This window comes from Coturnix japonica, chromosome 4 (assembly GCF_001577835.2).
Source record: "Coturnix japonica isolate 7356 chromosome 4, Coturnix japonica 2.1, whole genome shotgun sequence".
Classification (NCBI taxonomy): Eukaryota; Metazoa; Chordata; class Aves; order Galliformes; family Phasianidae; genus Coturnix; species Coturnix japonica.
Genome location: NC_029519.1, coordinates 38,967,565 through 38,993,663, shown reverse-complemented (window position 1 = coordinate 38,993,663; position 26,099 = coordinate 38,967,565). Strand labels below are relative to the sequence as shown.

The following is a 26,099-nucleotide window of genomic DNA, read 5'->3' as shown; positions in this document are numbered from 1 at the left end:
AGACTCTGTGTTTGTTTCCTCCTGGAGAGAGCTTGCTTTCTCCTGCAGCTCAAGCAGATCGGGCCAAGCAAAGCACGCACGGCCCGGAGCAGTCAACAGCCCTCCGCGAACTCCGATCCGTGCCGTGTCGCCCCATACTCTCCCGAGGCGGCTATCGGGACCTCCGCCCGAGGCTCCCCGGGGGACACGCTCTGCTCGCCGGCCCTCGACCCCGGGGTTCACGCAGGAACACGGAGAAGGCGTGAGAGGGACACGACCCGCTCAACTCCCGTTCCTCCCACCCTCCCCCCGCCGCAGGCAGCTCTCAGCGCTGGGTCTGACGCGAGGGGCGCGAGGGGGAATGAGTCGCTGCTGCACCGGCTGGAGGAGGAGGAGGAAGAGAGAAGGAGGGAGGGCAGGAGGGAGGGAGCGACGGAGGGAGGAAACTTGGGGCAGGTGACACCGCGCTCGGTTCCTCCGGCTCGGCGGGAGACGGCTCCTCTGCGCCTCGCGGGTGGGCAGCGCCATGCACGTCAATGGCAAGGTGGCTCTGGTCACCGGCGGGGCTCAAGGCATCGGCCGAGCCTTCGTCCAGGCGCTGCTGGGCAAGGGAGCCAAGGTAAGTAAGCCCCGCACCGCCGCGTCCCTCTCTCCGAACGCTGGCAGCCCCTGCCTCGGTGCGGCCCCGCTCAGTCTCTCTCTCCCCACCTCCGTTCCCGGGCAGGTAGCGCTTCTGGACCGCAACCCCGAGGCTGGGCAGCAGAGCAAGGCAGCCCTGGACGAGCAGTTCGAAGCGCAGAGGACGGTATTTATCCAGTGCGACGTTACGGATACGGAGCAGCTGAAAGGTAAGAGGGAAACTGCCGGCGCGGCTCCTGCTCGACATGCAGCGACCTGACGGAGCCCGGGCTGCTGCTTCGATGTGTGCAATTCGGGGTTCTGGAGGGCAGCCTGCTCTCAACCCGACTGTGACTCAAAAAGGATTTGTTTCTGAACCTGTGGACGTGAAATATTATTACCGGCGCACGTGCATTTCACTGTGTTACTTGGCACATCGTAAAGAAAAGTCAAAGAAATGATTTCCATTGAGTGCCATGTGATATTTTTCCATGGAAGACTCTGCAGAAGATACTTGTTATTTTATGAGTAATATATATGAGCTTTAAAGCACGGACATGCTTTTTATAAGGCTTCGGTACAGAATCCAAGCTGCATTCTCTCATCACTGGAGCAATAAATCCTGCTCCAGGTTGCAGTGATCCTTCCATATGGCATGCTTATGTCCAACATCTGCTGCTGGAGCTGAAAGAAGGGTTGACAGAAGATGATATGGCACTTCAGCCTGGTTTTTGATATGGATCAATAGTGTTCTGCGTGTGTCTTGCATATACAGGTCATGGGAAGGAGCTTCTCTCCTGTCTGATTGTCACTATTTATTGCCAGGATTTATGATCACCATTTATTTTTTTAGCAAATAAATCCTGCACCCTAGTGAATTCTTAAAATAACTTATAGCATTTATGTACGCTTCACAATATTTCATAACTACCACATCACTTCATTGAAGTTCCATTCTTAAGAGAAACATTCACAGGTAATGAGTCAGTAAGATACAGATTTTGATGTCACTTTTGTCAATGTCCTTTCTCAGATTCATTTGTGCTATACTAGATGTGTACCCTTTCACTGCTGCTTTTCCCTTTCACTGCTGCTTTTCCCTTTCACTGCTGCTTTTCCCTTTCACTGCTGCTTTTCCCTTTTAGTCTTGCTTTTACACACTGCACTGCTCTCCCTGTTGTCACAACAGTAGAGCTGGATCACAACTATTCCTCTTTCACAAACCATTGCAGCTAGTCCACAGCTCAGCAACGTTGTTCCTATCTCCATTGTAGTGTGATTATGACTGATTTAAATGTTTTGCATTGGAGATGCTGGACAATAAGTGTGGGAGATACACTAACCAGCAAACATTCTTTTTATCAGCTAAGCTGATAAGTGAATTTTTTCTCCAAGTGAGAGGAGTAACCCGGGAGCAAGAATAAGCCTCTTAGGGGTAAGAATAGCATGTGCTGCAGCATGGCTTTTACCTCAACTTGCTTTCTCTTACCCTGGTCCAACAGTTCCTCTACTTTTTCATGCCAGGCTAGTGCACAACCTGTGGGCTGAGCACTTGGAACTGGAAGGAGCAGGATGGTATAGAGAGGGAAATTCTGCAGCCAAGTTAGCCAGAAAAGAGCAATCAGAATAGGAATGGAGGGATAGCAAGAATCAAGGACAAGGAGTTGCTATGCTTCTCTAGTACAGCATTATTCCCATTGTAGATTAGGTGACAGAAATTTGCAGTCATGACTTAAAATCCCTCAGAGTTTCTGTTTTGTCTTGTTTTGTTGCTGCTTTATTTTCCTGCTTTCTTCACTTTCAATTGTAAACTGCTGCATAATATGCCTAATTTCACTCCGAGTTAAAGTACTTAGCGGATGAGTCAAGTCTTATGTCAGCTTTTACACTCAATGTCACATTTTTCATAATCTTATTCCAACTTGAACTCTTACAAAATGAAACAAATCACAATGCAAGAACAAGTATCTGTAGGTACATAATGCTTATGTACAGGAAACCCTCTACTTTGTCCATATCCAAGTCTTTCCTTGCTTTTTCCTGCCATGAATTTCTTGCATATATCCTCACATAAACCTTCAGTTTTAAAAAATGACCATACATTAATTTTTGCTTTCCATGACAATGTAGGAAGCTCAGTTATGACTGGTGTTTAGACTTACTTTCCGTTGTTTTTCTTGCCTGTTAAAACTGATCCTTTCTTTCATTTTAGTGATTAGCATTTTGTATGATCATCGGTTTTTCTTTTTTATGATTTAAGAAGCTCTAAGCAACTACTCTGCAGTGTAAACACAGTTATTTTACATCCAAAATGGGCAGAACAAGTTAGTTTGCAGTGATGTCAGAATGATAACATGATCAAGAAGGCAAAAAGCCAAAAAAGAGGTTTTAAAAGTATCAGAAACCATAGTTCAGATTAAGAACATTGAAAAATCTGTACAATAAGAGTAAATGGACAAATAAAACCTTTCCCAGCAGCTGCCAAGCTCTTGTTCTGATGTCAAGTTGATGACCATGACAAACCTGCATCAGCATTCAGATCCATCAAAAAAACCACTATCAACTATCTGGTAAAATCAAAACAAAATAAAACAAACATAATAAACTCCTGCAACTGTTGGAAAAAAAAACAAAACAAATACATAGAAATATTTATTTCAAAGCTGCTGCTGTACCCTTGATTGATAGCCAAAGAAGACAGACGAGAGAATTCAGAATGTCATGGTATCAGCTTTTGTTTCATTAAGGCCTGTCAAGCATAATTTCAATATACCTGAAATAATGAAGGTTTTCAGTCAGTCATTAACTGATGGTATTTTTTAAAACAATATTTGGAGGAGTGGTATTTTTGCATAATAATAAATGTTTAGTGATGTCTATCCATTTTTGGAGGGAAGAACAACCTGTGAAGAAATTGTGTATAACTTCAGATTAGGTCTGCAGCCATGGAAAAACTTAGTTTGGAACAACCACGTGGAAGTAATCTCATCCAACTGTGGTGTCACAACAGGGCCAGCCTAGATGAGTTTGCTCATCACTATGACATCATTGCCTCACACATCTTTTATCTTAGTTCAAACACTGTCATCTGGGAGAACATAGTGTCCCTGTGGAAGTTTCCCTGTTCCTTATTTTCAGTTTCTTTAGAAAACAGGTCATTATCTTCTTGAACAGAATAAAGAGGATGTGAATTTGACAGACACATTATTTATGTCACCTGATGGAAAAAAACAACCTGCCCATAAATTTAAAAAAGAAAAAGTGATCAAGAACTATTTGTACTTGAAAAATCTGTATTAGTTACATCACTGAATAAGAAGCACATTCTTAAAATAAGTTACATTCAGGCCAGCCAATAAAACAATTCTGAACAAATAAAGCCTTTATTTTACACTTAAAATATATGGGTCCAGTTCTGTAATTTATTACATCAAAGTCATCCAGGATCAAGCTATAAATGTTTATATAATTAGGTACTAAACATCCAGTGTAATGCAAAATGTATCAGTGCTAAGAACTTTCATTTGCTCATGTTATTGGGCATTGTATAACTGAATGAAAAGTGCTAAGAAATTTCACCTTTGGATTTTACTATAGGTGCTTTCAAAAAAGTAATCGAGCATTTTGGAAGGCTGGATATTGTGGTTAATAATGCTGGAGTGAACAATGAGAAGGACTGGGAAAGCACTATACAAATAAACTTGGTAAGCATTATCTCTTCTCACATACTCATGCTTCAGTAACTGACACCGGAGTTCACTTAACTCTCCATGGTTTGTACAGATTATGTCATGCAACAGAATTTGGATTATTAGGCTGGTAAGCACAGCTGTCCAAAATATTACAACCTGACTGCATTTGTATTGACAATTAAATGTATGTGTGGTGGTTTCTTTACGTCATCTATCCAAGATGCATGGCACTGTGTAGGGTTGCAGAAAACAATGTTCTCCTTACAAAGCTCAATGAAATCTCACGTAGGTGTAATAATATGACACCTAAGGCAATAGAGCTCCACCTACATGAGACCAGTCTGTTTAAATGAATGTTTTAGAATATTTCAGTTACCTGTGAGATTCAGCTGACCTGTATTAGGGAGTAAGTCTAATATACACTATGGGATAACTTTGATACTACAGGAAAACTTTTTCATACGACCTCCATATTTTCTTCAACACCGAAGCAAGTATACAACCTGAGTTTTTAATATAGACCATTTCACCATCATGACTAACTGAAGTACATCACTTAAGAACACTTGCTAAAACCCAATACATACAACAGGAGTAAAATTTATTTGCAGACTGTAACTAGTTCTTTGTTATTATCTGGCTAACTCTACAAAGATGTCTCATTCCTTCCACCAGGTGAGACCTCAGTATCTATTTCCCAGTTCAAATTGGCTTTATTTATTTATTTATTCTTATTTAAGCTACACAATTAGGAGACCTAAGCTCTGTAGGAAAGAGCAACTTTCTAGTTTAACAACATTCAGGCTAGCTTGTGTTCTACCATCCATAATGCTCTGATTGTGTGATGCCATTCCCATGAACGTGCCTTGATCTGCTTAGAAAGTAGCAAAAAAATTTTGGTGAGTCACTGAATTCAAATGCCTCTCTGAAAAGAAACAACAAAAAATACCTGCGCATGTAATGCAAGCTGTTCCTGAGATAAGGTCTAGAAAGTTAATTGAGAAATACATATTTTAAATAATGTTTTGATTTAATAGTACTTTACCTTTTGTATCTATCCAAGGTTATTTTTTATTCTTGGAATCACACATTAAGGTTTCCACAGTAAGAGAAATACATTTGTTCATTCCCTTCTCATTCCTTTATATCTTCCTTATGATTTAACTTCACACGATTCTCCAACTTTCATTTCTGAAATATTCTGACAAATTAAAAATTAGGGTATTTCATGCTGTGAACTGACAAGAGTGTGACATCATCAGTTCCACGCGTATGTCTTAGATTAATATAGGCTATAATTTACTGTAGGCAGCCATCCATTTGTCAAATGTGCATGCACAGGTAGTTAGTCATGACCAAATACACTGAAACCTATATGAGAAACTCACTTGTCAGTGATTCACCTATAAATTTAGCTCAAAAAATGAAGGCACTTAGGGTCTGCAAATCTTGAAGATATTTTAATGCCTAAGTAAATATCTTAACTTACAGACTGATGTCCAAACAATTTTATAATTGCAGAGTAGGAGGAAGGGTTACTTCATGTATAACTTAAACATGATTATGTAGGTTAATTGTCCATAAAGTTCTCCTTAATAGTTGAAAGTTGAATAAATGCATCAGCTTATGCAGGTGACTAAAACGAGTACATTTAAAATGATTAAGCTGAGTAAAAGCACAACCATGTACATAAAATTAAGGACAACCTAAGAATTACATATCCTCATTTATCTTTTAATTGGAATATTCATTAACTATCTAACCTTGAGCCAACTACCTAGCTGATTTCCATAGGTCATTTCTAACTACTTACCATAATTTCTGTAAACCAAGATATTTGTGCTTCGTGCTTATTAACTATGAAAAGCAGAACAGTAAAAGCTACTGTATGTAATATAGTCGCATACTGGTCAGTTCCAAAAAACATGACTTACTTCTGGTAGAGAAAGGGAAAAAAAAACGAACATGAAAAATGAAATTTAAAAACATCTCTATTTCCACAGCACATTTAAATATCCTTTGTATTATCCCTAAGAATAGGAATAACTTCTATAGCCACATATTTTGATATACACAATGCAAACAGTTAACACATTAAAAAAAAAAAAAAAAGGGTGGGGAGAGGGGGAAGAGAAAAACCTCTACATGCCAACCTTGGTCTTAGTGACATTATTTATGTATTTATACAACAAATATTCCCTGCCCCAGTTTAAAGTACGAAGTACAAAAGCAGAGCAGTACAGAGAAGATAAATCAGAACAAACACATATGGGGTGTGTTCTTTATGGCTAAAACAGTTCACAGAACCGGTTGATCTTCAGGAACATTTTTAAAGACATGCAGGGAAGTTCTCTGATAGCACTGCTTGAGAAAACACAAGGAATAGAAATGAAGAAGCAAATTTAAAGAATAGCACATACTGCAGTAGGAGAAGGAGTGAATGAAAAACAGTCCTTGCACACATCCATTATAGATTCCTGTGAAGGAGACAAGGAAACTTGATGGTGAGGAAAAAAAGAGTAACAACCACTAGAATGATTTCTCTTGCAGTGCTTTTCATAGCCCTGCTGTATTTTGTGCTCAACATCTACCATCTTTTTTTGTTAAGTATTTCTTTTAACACTTCTAATTAAGCATTCCAGCAGTACCAGCCATCCTCCACAACAGAGCTCCAGGTTTGAAAGCGCTGACTTAATCAAAATCAGCTTGAGCCATTTTTTCAGCTACTGATACCTATACAAATGTATGGCCTTGTTAATATAGCATGCAGAAAAGAAATTGGCAACTATATAGGAGTTTCATTTTAAGTGGACATTAGCTATGCAGTTTCAACAGTGTATCACAAACAAAAAATACACACAGAAAGACATGAGGATGCAGGACATGCACATTTTTATGAAGACTCCTACCTACAGACATCTAGAATGACAAGAGTAGTGTTAAAGTCTTCAAAACAAAAATAAAAATAAAAAAACAATAAGATTACATTTTTATAAGCTTTAGATGCATATTAATTAAACATGATTTGGTATCCTCATTTCTTGTCTTCTAGGCTTTCTGGAACAGCTAGTGGCTGGATAGTGGGGACATGGTTTAGTGGGAAATACTGGTGGCGGGTGGATGGTTAGATTGGATTATCACGGAGGTCTTTTTCCAACCTTGAGAATTCTGTGAGTCTATGAATCTAACCTCCAAAGATAATATACATTTACTCATATATAAATTTGATCCTGAAAGGTCATTTATAAGCCTCCTCAAATTCCTAAACTATTCTAATAGAAAAGCAAAAATTGTTAATTAACGTGTAAGGGAATACCTTTTTAGGTGTTATGTGTCTCTAAAGTTAACTGTTTATCTTGTTTCACATCAAAATAATTATGAAGTGGTTTTGTTTTCTTTTTATTAATGCTTTACTTTCTTAAACAATGACACGTAATGTTACTGCACAGTAGTAAACAGTTCTGATAATTGTTTCTGGGTACTCTTATATTTTTAAAAGACATTTGAAACACCTTATTTTTCTGAAACTTAAAAAGAAACAAAATGAGTTCTTAGGCAGAAGTAGAAAGGATTGGAAAGTTGGCATTCTGGAATTCAGAAGAAATATATATGAAATGAAATAATGTTCTTATTTAATCACATCTGCATTTTAATCATTAAAACAGAAGAAAAGTATGTAAATATGAGCTTACATGTATCTAAAAAATGTGTCAGCATAAATGCCAAAAGCCTTAAGACAGTTATCAGAAATTTGTGAGTAAAATATTCTCAAGGCAAACCAAATTTTAATTTCCTCATATCCTGTGGAAGAGGCAAACACTGCCTGTGAAGAGATTTATTCGCATCTAGAAAGTCTTTGAAGACAGTCACAGAAAGTTGCAGGGAAATTGTGAAACACTAGCTAATTCTGAGAATATATATCCCTGAAGATTTGGGTAGCTGGTTATCATTTGCTCTGAGAAATAAATTAAGTAGTGAGATCTGTCTTGCTCTCTTTGCTTACTCCATCTGTATTGCTCATTTCCTGGGTCATAAGGAGGTAGTTGAGTATAAAAATTTCATATGCAAATGAAGAAGTATATTAAAAGAAGCATGAATGTGTGGATCAGTTACATATAGATTATGATGAAATATAATTTCTAGAAAATCATGCAAAATCAATTCATTTCCTCATCAGTAAGGAACTATTCCTCAAAAGGCCAATTTAATGTGTCAAGAACAACTTTAAGGTTAGCTAGGCAAGCTTCATCTTACTTACTTCTGAGACAAAGACGTAATGATTATTGCAGAGCTGTTCCCTTGTGTAAGCTAGATAAGAAATCTCTTGGGTGTATCTCTTCTGGTCCATACATCTAGCTTTCCTTTCCCATTTCATCAAAAGAAATTGCAGAGGCTGAAATTGCACCTCAAAATAATGTGACCAGGACATACATTTAGATTCAGCAGCTGGACATTACCACCAGGGCCCACAGTAAAGGCAGGAAAGCAATTTCTTAACACTGCTTATGTAACTGCTCAGTGTGGAGCTTTCTAAAACAAAGAAACAAACAAACAACAACAACAACAAAAAAGCACTGTCTTTAGAAGAGTAAATGGCACAGGTAACTAGTGTATCAAGATTGCATTCTAAGACCAGCTCTGTTGATCAGTGGCTTAGCTTCCTGTTCCTTAAACATGTGATGTCAGAAAAATGACTAAGTGCTTACAGAGAGATGTGGCTACCAAAAGGTGATAAGTAGTGATTATCTTGAGATCAATGGCATGAGGATCAACCCTACAAATCCATAAAGATACCTGTAAGCATAATAAATTTTGACTTCTATATTAGGAAACACATAGATAGACCTTAATCACACAGTAAGCCAGTGAAGTTCAGCTTACTGTTTTAATACATTTTTACAGTAGCCAATGTTCAAATGCAATGAAAGACCAATTTATTTGAACCAGGCACTGCCTGAGCCCACTTACTCAAAATATAACAGTATTCCTTTATTTTTGAGGAATATATGTGGCAAAAAATAAAGAAAACTGTGTTAAAGAAAAAACAAAAAAAAAAAAACAAAAAAAAAACAAACAAAAAAACACAACAAAACCCATAAACTTCATGTTTTACTCACACGTTGTACCAAACCTACTGATCTCTGGCAAGTAAACAAATCCTATCATCCGTGCTTCCTGCCTCTCCCTCTACAAGATCTCTAGCTTTCTGTAGTTTGAAATGGAAACTCAAACTCAAGAGCATACAATTTCATTTCATACAGCAAGACAAGTAGGAGTAGTGCCAAGTGACTTGAGCTTACAATAATCTTCTTGCTTCCTTGGAAATCTACAATAAAATCAATCCCACCTCCCTGACATACAAAAAGCTGCTAAAATTTCCCATGGGAATCAATACCAGCAATTAGTTTCAGACTTTTTAAGTTTGACCTTTGCTGTTTACAAGTAGTTCATGAGGTAGTTAAGAAATGTTTACACACAGACAGCCATCAACTGACAACATCACAGTACAAAAATCAAATGATCTTTGATGAAATGATCTTCGGTCAAATTCCAGTTCTGCACTAACCTGTCTTATGAAACCATGATTCAATGGCTCTTCCTTTTACCATGTGTTTAGTATATCCAGTACAAAAGCATATGCTACATTTGTTCAGCAGTCTACATCAAGTTATTTTGTTATCTCAAAGGGAATCATACTGATTTAATCATCTTGTTAACATTAGAGAAGTCATCTTCAGAACTGAAGGAATGTAGAGATAATTGCTCAGCATAAAATATTTCCATAGCTAAGGATGAAACAGAAGTATCAGACAATGTGACAAGGGAAGCTCAGTTAAATAGGCAGAGGAAACCAATTTTTTAGGAAAACCTTTCTTGAAACAAGAGGAAAGAGAAACTGTATACCAAATTACTTCCTAAATAATTGCCATTTGCAAAGGATAACAACTAAAGATGTTTTGAAAGTAACAACTAAAAGAAAAACAACAACAAGCAACTATTTTTATTTATAGATTAAATATGAATCTAAATGAAATACAGAATATGAATACTGTCTTAAAAGTGTTGTTGGAATACAAGATCATTGTACAACCCTGGGTAGTCAGATTCCTAAAGACAAAACAAATGGAATTAGGGCTCTATTAAGACTAGAACTCTTAGTAGAATCAGTGTTTCAAAATAGAAGTTCTTTAAGAACCACAATTAAAACCATACAGACATGCATGAGACATGCAGACTTGTAATATGCCTTGGACTTTGTAAGTTTTGTTTCAGATTTTGGTACTGACAGTTAAATTGCCAAATAATTTGTTATATAAGTTGCTGATTACTGATAAGATGCTTCAATTGCTACTACAATCATTTTGAGTAATAGCACAATTATTTTTCAAAATTTACATCAGAATGTCTGGTTGCACCTAATTCAAATTCTCAGAAGCTAACACTAGGAGATATTAAGATTTAAATGGAAAGAATCCTGAACTTTCTGCTGGCAGGTATAAAATAAAACTTCTTTCCTGGGGAGCATGCTCAGGCCTGCAGCGCACCTTGATGGGTTGTCTTCATTGCTAGAGTAAATAATTATATTTTGATAAGAATACAAACAGCAGTATCAATGAGGTCACAGTTTTTTCAACAAGTAGGAAGATAACCATTCCAATTATTTTCAGGTTTTAATGATAGTTTTCATCATCCAGCAACAAACATGAAAAGTCATGGCAATCAGGAGAAGTCCCTGGTAACTGGAAAAAAGACTACATCACACTAATTTCTAAGAAGGGTAAAAAGGATGACTCTGGGAACTCCCATCCCTTCAGTATTGCTTCTGTGCTGGGAAAAATTATGCAGCACATCATGCATATCCTGTTTGACCAACCTAGTGGCCTTTTATGATGGTGTCACTGCATCAACAGACAAGGGAAGAGCCACTGATGTCATCTATCTGGACTTCAGTAAGACCTTTGACATGGTACCCCACAGCATCCTTCTCTCCAAATTGGAAAGGTATGGATTTGATGGGTGGACTGTTCAATGGATGAAGAACTGGCTGCAGGATTGAGTCCAGACAGTGGTGGTCAATGGCTCAGTGTTTGGATGGAGATCGATGATGAGTGGTATCCCACAGGGGTCAGTGCTGGGACTGATACTCTTTAATATCTTCATCAGTGACATTGACAGTGGGGTCAAGTGCACCCTCAGCAAGTTTGCTGATGACACCAAGCTGTGGGATGTGGTCAACACACCAGAGGGATGGGATGCCATCCAGAGGGACCTAGACAGGCTTGAGCAGTGGACCTGCAGTTGAACCTCATGAAGTTCAACAAATCCAAGTGTAAGATCTTGCACCTGTGTCAAGACAACCTTCACTACCAATAAAATCAGGGGAATGAAAGGATTGAGTGCATCCCTGCTGAAAAAGATCTGTGTGTAATGTTGGATGGTAAGCTAGACATGAGTCAGCAATGTGTCCTCACAGCCCAGAAAGTCAATCGTATCCTGGGATGCATTAAAAGAAGCATGGCTAGCAGGCCAAGGGAGGTGATCTTGCTCCTCTGCTCTGCATTGTGAGACCTCACCTAGGGTACTGCATCCAGATGTGGAGTCCTCAGTACAGAAGAGACATGGACCTGATGGAGTGCATCCAGAGGAGGGCCACAAAAATGATCCAAGAGATGGAACACCTTTCCTACAAGGACAGGTTGAGAGAGCTGGTGCTATTCAGATTGGAGAAGATGAGGCTTTGCGGTGACCTGAGAGCAGCCTTTCAGTATCTAAAGGAGATCTACAGGAAAGAAAGGGACAGGCTCTTTAGCAGGGTCTGTGGTGATAGTACAAGGGGAAATGGCTTCAAGCTTAAAGAGGGTAGATTTGACTTGGACATAGTGAAAAAATCTACACTGAGGTGCTGAAGCACTGAAACAGGTTGCTTAGATATGTATTTGATCCTTGTCCCTGGAGACTTTCAAGATGAGGCTGAATCAGGTCCTGGGCCACCTGATGGAGCTGTGGATGTCCCTGTTCATTGCAGGGGAGTTGGACTAGGTGACTTTTAAAGATCCCTTCCAACTCAAAGGATTCTATGATTCTAATTGCACAACCTGAAAACATCTTCACATTTATTTTAGTTTTTTTGAAAGGCAGACAGGAAACATTTGTCATCATATTCCAAGACCAGGAATGCATCATTCTTTGACTTACTTTTTATGGTGAATTTAATGACACACTGAAGTAATAGTACATTGTTTTGGAATGCAAACACCCAGGAATCTAGTGTCACATGCCGTAAAAGAGGAAGCCTCAGACTGCAATTTGCACTTTTCTAAGGATGAATTTCACATCAACTCCCCAAAAATATATACACCTTTTTCCTTGAAAAACATCTTTCCCATCTTAGTTCTTGACTCCCAAATAGGAGAGCCCCCCTTGGTTTTTCATCCAGGTGGATTTACAAGCTTGCTGGACAGTGGCACTTAGATTCTAAGAATAAAGTGCAAGCTCAAAAAACAGTGTGTTAAGCTATTGCTGTTCTTTCTTTGAAAGCTATTGAGACAACTTTCTTTTCTGGAGAGGGGAATGTTGGCAAGCAAATGGAAGATCTATCACAGAACACCTTCAACCAGAGTGCCCTCTGACAAGTGTGCAGACAGCTAGGTTCTTCTCACCCTCTCTATTTTGTTCAGTTTATTTCCAGAATAATTATTTGTGTTACTAGCCCAAACACCAGAAATAGCCACGATCATGCACACTTAGAAGAAGTTCCATGCAAGGATAACAGCAGGTACTAGAGTAATATCCAAATGAATATCTGCATTAATTCAGAATACAACTTCTCACAATACCTATAAAAGAAGGCTTCCCAAGAGATGCTGCTAATGGGGTACAGAGAGGAAAAAAAGAGCAATAATATGATTTTGATAGAAAAGTTAAACTATTCACAGTTCCCACCTTGTGGTTTGGCCAAAGACTCACCTTGCTTTTTTATCTCATTGAATGAGAAGGCTGGAGGGATAGAAAAATCTTCAAGGAGCCACAAGCTACTTCCTTCTCCAAATGATTTATTTCCTCTCATCATCCTAAGTGGAATTCTGCTTTTCTGTTCAACTGGCTGAGCCACTGCTCCAGGGCATGATAGGGCCTGCACCTGCTTTCCAGAGACAGCATTAACCCTTGCTTATTTAAACTCTCTTGCATACAGTTTATCATATAAATAGAGAAACAAACACCAATAACAATAAGTCTGTTAAACTGTTAATGAGTTCATTTTCAGAATGAATGTACCTCACAGCAATGCTACTAGGCATAAATAATCTTATTTTTCTTTATGTTGTTTGAAATTTAAATCAACATTAAACGCTCAGTTATAGTGGCTTTGCTACTTTCCAGGGCATACAAGAGAAATCAGATTCAATTTAGCAAGATACTGAAAGCAATGCTTTGGAAAACTTCTGTTAAAGTATTCAGCAAATAGCATTTTTTTATATTAATCAAAATGTTACTAGTGATATGCTGAAAATATATTGAAATTGAAAGTATCATATAAAATACTGCATCTGTAGGAAAGAAAGGAAAAAAGAGCTGATTCAATATTAGTATTACAAAGTAAATTTTGTAATGAAGTTTCAAGTTTTTATATCTCTGTCACAGTGCAATTCAGACTCATGTTACTTGGATAGAGAAGAAATAAAAATAAAAAAGGAAGACATGCAGCCTTCCAAATATGATTCCTGTTAAAATCAACAATCATGTTTCTTGAAGACAGGAAACAAACTGAATTAGAACTGTTATTAAAAATGAAATGTAATACATGTCTTAAAATTATCCTTTTTGTTTTTTTTGTTTGTTTGGAAATTTAGATAATGGTAGAAAAAAGCTTTTAGTGATATACTTTGGGATGTTTCTACCTCAGTGGTAAAAAGACGTTTAATCCTTCCCTGGGACATATGTGGTTGGATTTTTAGGGCCACTTTATATGTTCAGCATCTTAGTTTTGGTCACATAAATGGCACAAAAAATAAGAAAATATAGATGGAGTTCTTAATTAAAAACAGAAACAATATCTCTGGAAATAAAGTGATTCAGTTCAGTCACTCTTTTTTAGCTGAAACTACAAGCCAAATACAAATTGATTATGCAGAGATCTAATGAAATAGGTAAATAAGTAAGAAACTCATCACAAATGCAATACTATTGCAATGTTTCACTGAAGTAATTATCTTTTACTTAGAGTATCACCACAACTTTTTATTAATACTCATTAGAATCTACGGTAAAGCAGCTTACCTTCTGGGAGACTCATTTGCTTTAAATATCTTCAGATTGATGGGATGAATCCCAGCAGTAGGGTTCAAAATCCGGTCTCAAATAATCAAGATAATATAAGTCTCAGCAAAACTTTTTCTTAAAGTTCTTTCTTAAAAAATAAATATACATACTGCAGTTAAAATTATGCTAATATCCTCCTTTGTATCTTGTAAAATGTTTTATATCTTTTTTTTTTCTTTTTTTTCTTTTTTTTTTTTTTTCCCCATAGCTCTATTAGTCTTTTTGAACTAAACTTCTTTTGACAGGAAAGGTAAAGATGCACTGATTTCAGCCAGAAATTACAAATTTTAGGACCAGAAATCGATTAAATAACTTAACTCTAAGACATGCAAGTTTCTCATCATGAGTCAAATGGGACCATAAGTGTGACATCTTCAGATTCAGTCCGTACTTTTTCTAAAATGAAGAATAATTCATCTCAATAAAAACAATGGTATTATGATCTGTTCATCCACTTCTTATATCCTCAAAGTGTGCATTTGCTTTATCAATTATTTATTTAGTATACATTTTCTTTCCTTCACAGTGCTTATTTCAGATTTGTATCTTTCAAACAATATCTTCACGAGAAAAATAATCAAGCTACTATTATTTTATCCACAGTAGTTGTGCTTTGGAAATTATTGAACTGAATTACTGTGGAATGTGTTCTGTATTTATAATCTTTAAAGAATAAGATCACAAGTCAAGTAAAGCAAGATTACAATTAAATATAACAATTAAAGCAAGATTAATTTTTTAGGAGTAAAAAAAGAACATATTTTGAATATAACTGTACTTCTTCCCCTTTATGTCAGACATCTGTGATTAGAGGAACCTACCTTGGTCTAGAATATATGAGAAAAGGAAATGGAGGTGATGGAGGAGTAATCATTAACATCTCATCATTGGCAGGTGAGAATATTTTCTATATAAACACTTTCTATTCACTGGTTTGTATATAAAATCAATGGATCATACTGTTTGCTCGTACTTTTTTCTTCTTTACTTTGGCTCTTCCCTGTTCATTCTCATTTTGAGCTAGTTTTCATCACAGTAACAGAAATAATATCAAAGAACCATAACTTTCATTTTCTTCGAAAAATTCAGTAAGTTTCCTAGCTTTTCAGTCTCATATTTAGTAACCTAGTGCATTATGTAGATGTTGTATCAGAGTTATTTTCATGTTCAGCAGGGCAAAACCTGACTTGCCTCAATTTATTATATATTCTCAGCACTATTTTCTGAGTTACAATACTCCATACTCAAAAGTGAGAACCACAGCCTAATTTATAGACCTAAGCAGTGATGGATTGTGGATGGGTATGAGTGCTCTGAGTACATTAAATGTAGATGTAAAATGGGTTTCTGCAAGGAAAAATCCAGTCGACCCTATTGACAAAAATCACATGGAGGATCTCATTTCACTCATATGCGTACTTCATGTGGGTGAGGAGCTCTTGAGCCAATGCTAAGTTTATCTCCACTGCCTCAAAATGACCTTGTATCAGGACCAAATTAACCTGAAGGAAACTGTTACTGTAGTAAAAGATTTCATCAACACAAGTAAAAGATTACACATTTCTAGAGAAGTGCTTATGCCCACAAGTGATTAAGAAAGAGTGAACGTAGCAAGAAGTTTGATTCCATTCTAACCATTCAAAACTGATTAAAAAGATTTCACTTTTATGACCTAACAGTTTGGCTTTCCTCATTTTGTATCATTATAATTATTATAATATTCATTTATTTAATTAACATTTTGCTCCAACTATTGTGGCCATCTATCACAAACAAGCTCCTTTGCTTTCTTTGCTTTTCCAAGTCTTGTATGTAGCAACTACTTCCAAGATCGTAAGGAAAGCCACGTTATAAAAGCTGACAGACACTAACTTTTTATAGTTTATTTATTTTTTACTGCTCGTGCTCTGTGACTCTAATTCTCCTTTACAGTCTGAAGGTCTAAGTCCCTCAGCTCACCCCATACACAAAAAGCAAGCTGCTATTGGATTGTTTAACATTCCCTGCAAGTGTTTTCTTTTCTCAAAGCCAGCTTCTGTTAATGATTAAACTTTCGAGTGGATCTAATTCCACCCCTCTAGCCCCTCCACCCCCCAGCCAACTCCTCTGTAAGATTGTATCTGCTGTGCTCTGCAGACAGGCATCAAGTATCCCTGTGTCTTGTTGAGCAACAAAAAGTTATACGCAGTTTTTGCGTATAATTCAATAATATTTGCTTCACGCATTAATTAGTTTCCAGTTCTTAACCATGGGAATTCTGCCAATTATTGAACTAGAGACTGAATGAAGCCTTACTGCTTTATACTTCTAAAGAGCTCCCACAGACCTACTTAAGTGCTTCCTATGAAATGGATGCCATAAGTGTTTGTCTGGGTGAAAGCCATAGTGTCCACCCTTTCTTTCCAATACTGAATCTTCCCTCACTTAGAGCGTCCCCGCAAGACAGGGCTAAATGTGAGAGGGAAGGAAATACATAAGCTTGTGTAGCAAAAACTCAGTTCCTAACTCAATGTTTCTCAAAGCTATATGTTACGGGATCTTGCATTCAGATCAAGGGGAAGTAATTCCTCTAAAACTCTGAGACAATGAGAAAAAATAAGGTTTACTGACAATCAGCCCCTATAAAAGAGAAGGTCAGTGGGGGCGTGATTTTGAATTAATTATAATATACTTAGTTTCAAATTTAAAAAGCAAATTTTTCTAAAACTCATTCTGTTGGAAACTACTTGTGTTAATTTTATTTATTATTTATTTTAATGGAGTAGATAGAAGCAACAGGAATAGCACAAAACTGAATTTAACTCCTGAAATTAATTACATGGCTGAATTTCACATTGTCTCTTACATTTTTTTGTGACTGATACCTATAAACGTTTAATGAATAAAGAGGAAAACTGAATTTGTGTCTATGAACATTTGTTTGAGAATTTTCATTCTTTCATGAAGTTGTTCTGTAAAACTAAATTTCTATTTGTCTGGATTCTGCCAGGTTTAAAACAAACAAACAAAAAAAAAACAAACAAAAAAAGAAACAAAAATACTTATAGAGATATATAGAAATAAAGTAAAATGCTTAACTTAAAACGTGCTAATTTAGGTTGCTCAGGGAGAAGTTATTCAATGTGTACCTGGCATGTACAGCTGTTGCATAATCATATCAACAGTTTAATTCAACTTCCAGCACTCAGCTACACAAGCAGCCAGTTTCTCCTTTTATAGAAATCTTCAGTCAAAGGAAGTATTTCTTCACAGCAGAATCTTCTTTAGGATCTGAGATATGTATATATATCACAAGAACACTATATGGTTTACTTCCTTTGGTTAAGGACAAGACTGTATCATAGTAATGGAGAAGAGTAAAGGTACAAACAGCTGTAGAGGTGAGTATCTTGTTCAGCGTCACAGAAGAGCTTCTGTTCCCTCTCTTATTCAAATTAAGAGGATGCTGAGCCAAATCTACCAAGGCAAGATTAGTAAATTTAGAAACTATTCCCTGGAAAATTTGGTTCCTTGTTATGAAGTTACCTAAAAATGATGCAGTTTACAGTTTGTTTCATTGCACAGATCACAGCTGACATAATGAACATAATATTTTATTCCTCCATACTCTTAAGAATAGAGTATTATATATATACCCCCCGAAATCAATTCCCTCATCACTCCATAGGACTGTCATGCCTCTAGCTCATTTCTCTGCTTACATAACTGCCTCTTTTCAAGAGGTTTTGACCTTCAGAGAATGTTGTGAGCATATCCCACACTGCTTATCCAGACTTTTGCCTCAGGGTGACAAAGGAGATTTCTGTGATGTGGTTTGAAAAGACATTTAATTTAAATAAATATGGCTACATCCTGTGTTGTTATTTATAAGTATTCTACAGGTCATAATAGACTGTCATTGTTATAATTCATAAAACAAACCTAATAGAGTAAGGAAACAAAATTACTTTGGCAATATATTCCAGTAAATAGAGATGCACCTTTATGGCTTGCTTTAAAATAAGTTCCATCAGTTACCTAGAACTTACATTTCAGCATCTTCAGCTCTTTCATTAAAAAATAAAATAAAATAAAAATATAATACAATTAATAATTAATTTATTAATAATTAATAATAAAATTAAATTTAGGGTGGTACAAGATATTTAGGTTATAAAAGAAAAATAAAAAGTGAAGAAAAAAAAAAAAAAAGAATTACTATTGGAAATAAGCTTAATCCCTGCATAATCATAGAGTAGAAGCACAGCTTTCCAGTGAGCTCAATTCCTCTGTGAGATGAACAGCCATGTTAGAAAGCAGGCTTTGGTTTCTTATTCTCTATGGTACACTCATATGAACACAAAGGACACTTCTCAAATAATTACTGAAACAAAGATACTGTCAAGCAGAAATAAGATTTGTCTCAAGCTGCCTAACAGTGTGCATCCATGAAGAAAATAGAGGGTAGAAAGGTCATCAAAAAGCTCATAAATTTTACTCAAGGAAGGAGTCATTCAAATCTCAAAGGACAACATATTCAGTGGAAAAGCATACCTGGAAAAAACACACCCTAATTCTGTATTCATTCAAGGTCTTCAGATCGTAGAAAATAATGGTTTCAGCAAAGCTTACTGATACAATTCAAGCTTATTGATACAATTCTCTACATCCTATATGAATTTATCAAGATGTGGATCATGAAACTTAATTAAAACTTGACTATGATAAACAAGAAGCTGTATTGAGAAGCCCGACATCTGAAACAAGTCCTGACACCTTACCAAGGAGAGGACTACCATATAGCCAAGGACACAAGCTGCCTGTCATCCTGAGAACTGAGGAAAGGACTAAAATAATAATACCATAATATTTCTAATGAGAGGGTATTCCAGTGTTTCCAATTATCACCAGAATGGTGATGATGGATGGCAATCAGAAGTCACCAGAAAGGAATATGGAAATCACTATCCATAGGAAACACCATGGAAGACATTTTTCAGAAACAGATTCTCAATCAAAAGTGTAATGAATCAATACAAGCTAAGGACACAACTAGACACAAGGTTAAGTTGTTCATTTCCCATCACTGAACAGTGCTGCTTTCACTGGCTAACAAAGTGGCATTTAAACTAAGACAAAACTTTGAAGCTTGGCATGCTTACATTTAAGCTTTCATAGTAAGTCCTCTGGACAAAGTGGATTCTACACCAAAGAGCCCAAACAATTCTCTTAAACATATATTTTTCTAGGAAATCCATACTTAAGAGCTGAGTACTGTATCTATCATCCACTGAGCTGATACATACTATTGATTCTATTATTTAAAGATATGAAACAAATTATTTCTGTTGAATGTAAATATCAAGGCATCAAAACCAAATTTTACAAGCCCTCATTAAGGAGCACGGACAAATGTTATCCTTTGACTATAGAACAGGCAGTGTTTTGCTTGCTTTTCACAGGAATTTCACATTCAGGTGGAACCAGAGCATCCATGTGGTACAGTTCAGCTGTTACTGCGCAGTAGATACTGTAGGCACAATATTTAAAAATACATATGTATACATGCACGATTTATCAAACTCAGTTACTAGAATTAACTTCTGATTTTCTACCAAAGTCTCTGCTCTTCTTACTTTACTGTAAATAACAATTTTATGCTCTTCCACTCCCACCACAAATGTTCACAGTCATGGCGGCAGTCACTTTTCATTTTGCTTCTCCTTTTCCTTACAGGACACAGCAATGTTATAGCCAAGTATTGTTAACAGTTTTTATCTGTCCTCTTCTAAATATCATGCTGGGATTTCATATCTGAATGGGGGCCACTGTAGGAGGTACCATACAGTGAAACTCATATCAGACATATCTAATTCAGCGTAGAAAATGCTGAGAGAGTATTTCCTATCCACATCACTGCTTTTGTTTCTTTCTGCTCAGTAAGGATTTCATCTTATTACTTTCTCAGTGTTTACTCATCTCCATACCTTCTGGTACAGAGCAGGTTCTGCATCCTTTTGTTAGTGCTTTTTTCATTTGCTTATTGCAAATTGACTTCCCTGTTTCATGTAAGACTTTTCTTAACAACCATCACCTATGAAATACTGGAGCAGCACTGTAGGTAAAATACATTTTATGACACGTTGATGACATGTTAAGCCTGAGTTATTCTGTTATATTAACTTCTTTGAGCAAAACCCTCTATGCAATTTAATTTACTCTTTGTTGTAGTTCAAACTGCATTATCAAATAAACAACAACATTATTTCATGGGCAGATGCACTGGCTTACTGCACTTAAGCCAGCTGAGCAGCACATTCATTCCTATCTCTCACTAGGATTTAGGGGAAAAGTTTGCTCAGTTATTTTGTTTTATGGTTTGGTTGTTTTTTTTTTACTATCTGAGAGAAATAACAAAAGCAAGGGATTGAACTCAGACATTGTATTTATTTATTTAGTGAAGTGTTTCTAGCATAATAGTAATTTAGTTATAGCAGCCAGAACTGACTTTACTATTCCCCTCACCTTGACCCACATTCCTTCCTTAAAATCATTGCAAATGAATGCAGGTGTCCAGTTTGCATATTAGCAGGTAAGGTTTCAGTAATTAAAGTACCTACAATACTTCACATATATCAAATTTAATTAGAAAAGGTTCTAAAATCCTTTTTCTTGAGTGTTTCCTTTCATACCTTGTCCTCTATTTTTGTCTTACTTCAGAGAAAAACCTTTACCTTAAAATTATACTTTTTTTACCCCCATTATTCCAACTTTGACTCCCCGTGCTTTCATCTATCACATCCATTTTTCCCCACTTGCCTTCAGTTAAAAAAAATGGAATTTTCAGATTTTTAATAAACTATTTGGTTGCATTTCTATGAATTTTATAAAAATGGATCACTATTTTTTTACATTATTAACTTACGTTTGTGTTTAAGGTCATTGTAAATAGGGGTACCCAACATCCTTATTCAGATAACTTTTTATTTTAAAGGACTCATGCCTGCTGCATTCCAACCTGTGTACTGTGCTACAAAGCATGGTGTAATTGGATTTACACGCTCAATAGCAGTAAGTATATGTTTTTGAAAACAGTATCAGCATCTCCTAGGGAACACGCTGTTTTTCATGCTCCCTTCTCTTTTGACACACAAATAGAACAAACTGTCTTAAAGCAAATGAAGAATCCAAAGTACTGGAGGGTCCCTCCTCTCACAAAGGGTATCTAAAGATGGAATAAGTAAATTGTTTATTATTTATTTGAGTTTTAGAAAAGTTTACTGAGCAAAGGAGAAATTATATAATAGTTTAAGGACAGACTGAAGTTATAAATACTTTACCAATCTTAGAAATAGTTTTCATAGCTCTGTCCCAATCATTTAATATTTTGCTTTTCTTACTTTTAAGAGAAATTGAGGATGTTGTTATAATAAATAGGTGCTAAAGTGTGGAAAAAGTCACTAGAACACAAACATGTTGATCATTATTCTTGCCAACTATTAACACACTAAAATGTAAAAGACATTCAGGATGGGACACGTTAGATGTTATATGAGCATATAGTAAATCTTACCCTGACTACAAAATTTTCCAGTTAAGTTCAACAAGCTGAATGAGAGAATAATTTGGAGAGAGTGAAATATGATTACACTTTCATGGGTTAAGCTTAAAGAAGATAGCCCATTTATAAAAGACTTCTACCCTGATTTCCAGAACAAAGAATCTGAAATAATAATTTGCATGGTTGTCTAGATTTTATTCCCCTACTCACCACACAAATCACTCCTTTTTAATCTTCAGCTAAACAGATGAGTTTGCTTAAGTGTTGCATATCACATATTATCCACCGCACAATCCTGAAACCTGGCTTTCCAGTATCGCTTCCTTATGAGAGAGTCATTAAACGTCATCACGTAAGTTCAAACATAAAGGGTTTTGCAGAAAATTAGAGCAAAGCCCTCTCTCTGCTGAACATGAGAAAGTTGAGAAGAAAAAGAAAAATCAGCACAGAATCGCTGTACTTACCAGAGAATGCAATACAGTGTAGCATTGTGGAAGGATGATACAAACCATATAGGATTTCATTTTCTTTTCTTTTCCAGGCCAAAAATGCACACTACCTTGTCATGAAAATGAGATGTGTTTTACATAATGTGAGGCAGGGTTTCTGTTAAATGTCAAGCTACTTAACTCCACAATACACTTTTAGAAAATGTTGATGATGAATTCCTAACTCTATCTCTTTTCTAGTTAGCTGCTAACATGGAAAACTATGGTGTGAGACTCAACACAATTTGTCCAGGATTTGTCAACACACCAATTCTTCAGTCAATAGATAAAGAAGAGAATATGGGACAATACTATTCATATAAGGATGAGATCAAAAATATGATGCAGTTCTACGGAGTGATGGAGTAAGTAAAATCAGATACACTGCTATTTTACCTTTGTAAATAAAGAACAAGTTTGCATTTTCAATTAATTCTCAGCAGGCAAAATTAAAATAATGAAAACAAAATGCTGCCTCAGATCAAATTCTATCAATTTTGGTGCCCTATTAATAAAGGACTAAGGGCAGATACTTATGGCCTATTTCAGGAGCATCATCTACATGGTGATACTTCCTCTTTATGCATTCCCAGTTCCAACAAAGTGAATATCTAACTCCTGACTTAAAGACAGTGTATTTGTTTTGAACAGTCCATAATGGACCGTTCTATAAATGCGCTAAATGAACATTTTATGAGATACAGGGAATATAATTTGTATTTGGTTTCCACAAAATTTGGACATGAGACAAATAACAATCAGACCAAGTACTGCACTAAATTCATAATGTACAATAGCAACTATGCTGGATTAGAGTTACCTAGTCCATTGGGGAACTGCAAAGAAAGACCAAAAGCCTTTCTATGAATGAGAACAAGAAAAGCCTGAAATGACATTTTTTCTTAATACTTCCTCAGTTTCTTAACAATTAGCTGCTCAGCTCCTTCTACACAAAAGAAATCTGTGCTGATTTGCCCAATGTTTTTTAAATTTAAGGTGTTTCTTCTATTGAACATATTCGACTGATGACAAAGTTCTCCTTCCATCTATTTATATCAGTCCTGCTACAAATAAAACTAAATAAAATAGCATCAAAGTGCTGCAGAGAGTCTGTCTATTGTCCCAAAAGTGAAAACCAATAGAAAGCCCAGAAGTACTTGGATAACTACAGGAATTTAGCAGTAACCACAGCAAACAATAATGATTTGCAAAGTTGCAGCATTATTTTCCATCTCCTGATTAAGGAGATTGAATTTCTCTCCTAAAACAATAAATCCATGCTTTTCTGAAAACAAATATGTTCAAATATCAGGTTAAGTTTCAGGGTATATAGACTCATCTTGTGTGTTCATTGCCCTTTTCACAGTCTATTACATCACTATTGTTGAATAATAGATTTTTTTTTTTTTTTTTTTTTAGCCCATCAATAATTGCTGAAGGACTGATAACAATAATTGAAGATGATACTCTGAATGGAGAAGTTATGAAGATTACAGCATCCCAAGGGATTCATTTTCAAGAGTACAACCAAACACCTTATACGTCAAAGAGATAAATCTAATTGTTTTACTCGGATTCACTTTTGATTTTTAAAATCTAAAAAATGTTGGGAAAACTTCTGGAAAAATGGTTAATGATGTATCTAAATCAATGACAGTATTCCAACATTCACACCCTAATTGCAGAGAAAATCCAATCTGGGGAAAATGTTATCAAATTATTTTGATTCCATTTACACAAGTATTATTTATTCAGTAGAATATGTTCACTGCTCTAAAGATTTCTGATTGTATAGTAGCGAGGGCCAGTTTTTTCCTTCTTGTATTTCCGTGCAATTATCCAGTCTACATACCCCATGCATATCTTGGTGAACCTGACTTAGTATAATTCTTTTCACAGAAGTAAATGTATTATTATATACATCTTGAATTCTTCAAACCAGGAATTCAGTACAGGATAAACCTTTGAAAATAAGAATTTACTTTATCCTAAATATACACACAAAAATAGAACAAGAGGCAAAATTCTTGTTCCTCATTTAAATATGCAGATGAATATGTAGCATATCATACACAGAAGAACATTTTTTTTTTTCCTCTTGGATTATACCTATTTATAAACTATTTCTAAAGTATTTTTGTTTTCTTTTTCAGATATAAATATAAATATATATATATGTATATACAAGGATGAATACTTTGGCTTTGATTGTATTTTCTGTTTACATGTTAAATCTCACTTTGTGAATCTTTAATTTCCTGCCTTGACTAATTAAAACCTGAATTAAATCCTGAGCAACCTGCTTGTTTCATATTTGTACATATCCATTTCAGTATCATAACACTTACTTTTAGATGGAACATATCATACAAAGGCAACAGAAATAAACTGATGAATTTCCTACTTCCTGTGCTCCCCTGGACTTTCTGAATCCAGTTCAGTCCCCAGCTATATATATGAAACAAACCTAGGTACACCATCAGCTACATACCTGGGTAAAAGTACATTTAAATACAGTTATTTATTTAGATTCATAACATAAGAAGATGTATTAATCCCTATGAAAGCTGGAAAAAGTTAATAGTCACCTTCCTTGGGAATACTGACTTTAATTCCATTGATTTAAGCATTGTTGGTTTTTTTCAGGATTGTAACTAAAGAGCAGAAACACTAATATTTATCTTCTGTGGAAGTCAGCAAGTAATAAGACTGTGAGGAGAAGAAAAGAAGCAGACACACATACCTTGAATTACTCAAAATTCTTCCCTTGCATCTATTTTCAGCTATGATAACACAGATATTGTTAAGGACTATTTGGAACAAACACATGATGCTAGCCATGCCATCAGCATCCTTTAAGGCATCTGTAGATCCCTCTGGACTAGCATCTGTCTTGATTATATTTTCTACTTTTATTTCATTAATATAAGAGCATGATATATAAGATCTGAATATTTCCTGGAAGGTGACAAAGTAGCAATAAAGACTGATGTAAGAAGCTAGTAAGCTATGTTAGTCAGGTCTTAACACTGATAATTGACTACCTCTGTTTCTCTCCTTGTTAAACCATAATGCAGTGCAGCTTATAAAAAAAAGAAATGTAAAACAGTAATGATAATATATGTAAAAGCATGCACCAAGCAAAAAATACACTAAATTAGACCGTAACTCAGCAGCTGCTCTTAATAACATACTTCAAATACTGCTGACAATATTGTATAATAACAGCACATGTACTGCCAGCATACTGTTCTTGGTTGCTTTTGTTCATTTTTACTCCCTGCTGCCCCCAAAAGAAATACCTGTTAAATGTGAAGGATGGAGTTTTACAGGAGGTCAACAGAAAACATGTCATTGAAGGTTGTAAACAATAAAAGGTCAAAATTTTGATGCACACTCCCTGGGGAAAGAAATACAGAGAGGGAAGAAATTTAATTAGAACTATCACTTCGCTTTCAGCAA

At 36.0% G+C, this 26,099-nt stretch overlaps 1 protein-coding gene across 2 annotated transcripts; it reads left to right on the top strand.

Annotated features, from left to right (window-relative positions):
• On the top strand, positions 1–24,931 carry HPGD (15-hydroxyprostaglandin dehydrogenase). 2 transcript variants are annotated; one of them, XM_015861769.2, is made up of 7 exons: positions 384–598; positions 704–827; positions 4,195–4,301; positions 15,407–15,503; positions 21,583–21,659; positions 22,839–23,002; positions 24,057–24,931. In XM_015861769.2, exons 1-7 carry the CDS (start codon positions 506–508, stop codon positions 24,190–24,192), a joined length of 798 nt encoding a protein of 265 aa, XP_015717255.1. In that variant the 5' UTR covers positions 384–505; the 3' UTR covers positions 24,193–24,931. The 2 variants fall into 2 exon arrangements, 1 of the variants encoding a protein (XP_015717255.1); XR_001555003.2 differs by lacking the exon at positions 21,583–21,659 and having other exon boundaries at positions 1–598; positions 24,057–24,151.
• Positions 24,932–26,099: the final 1,168 nt, after the last annotated feature.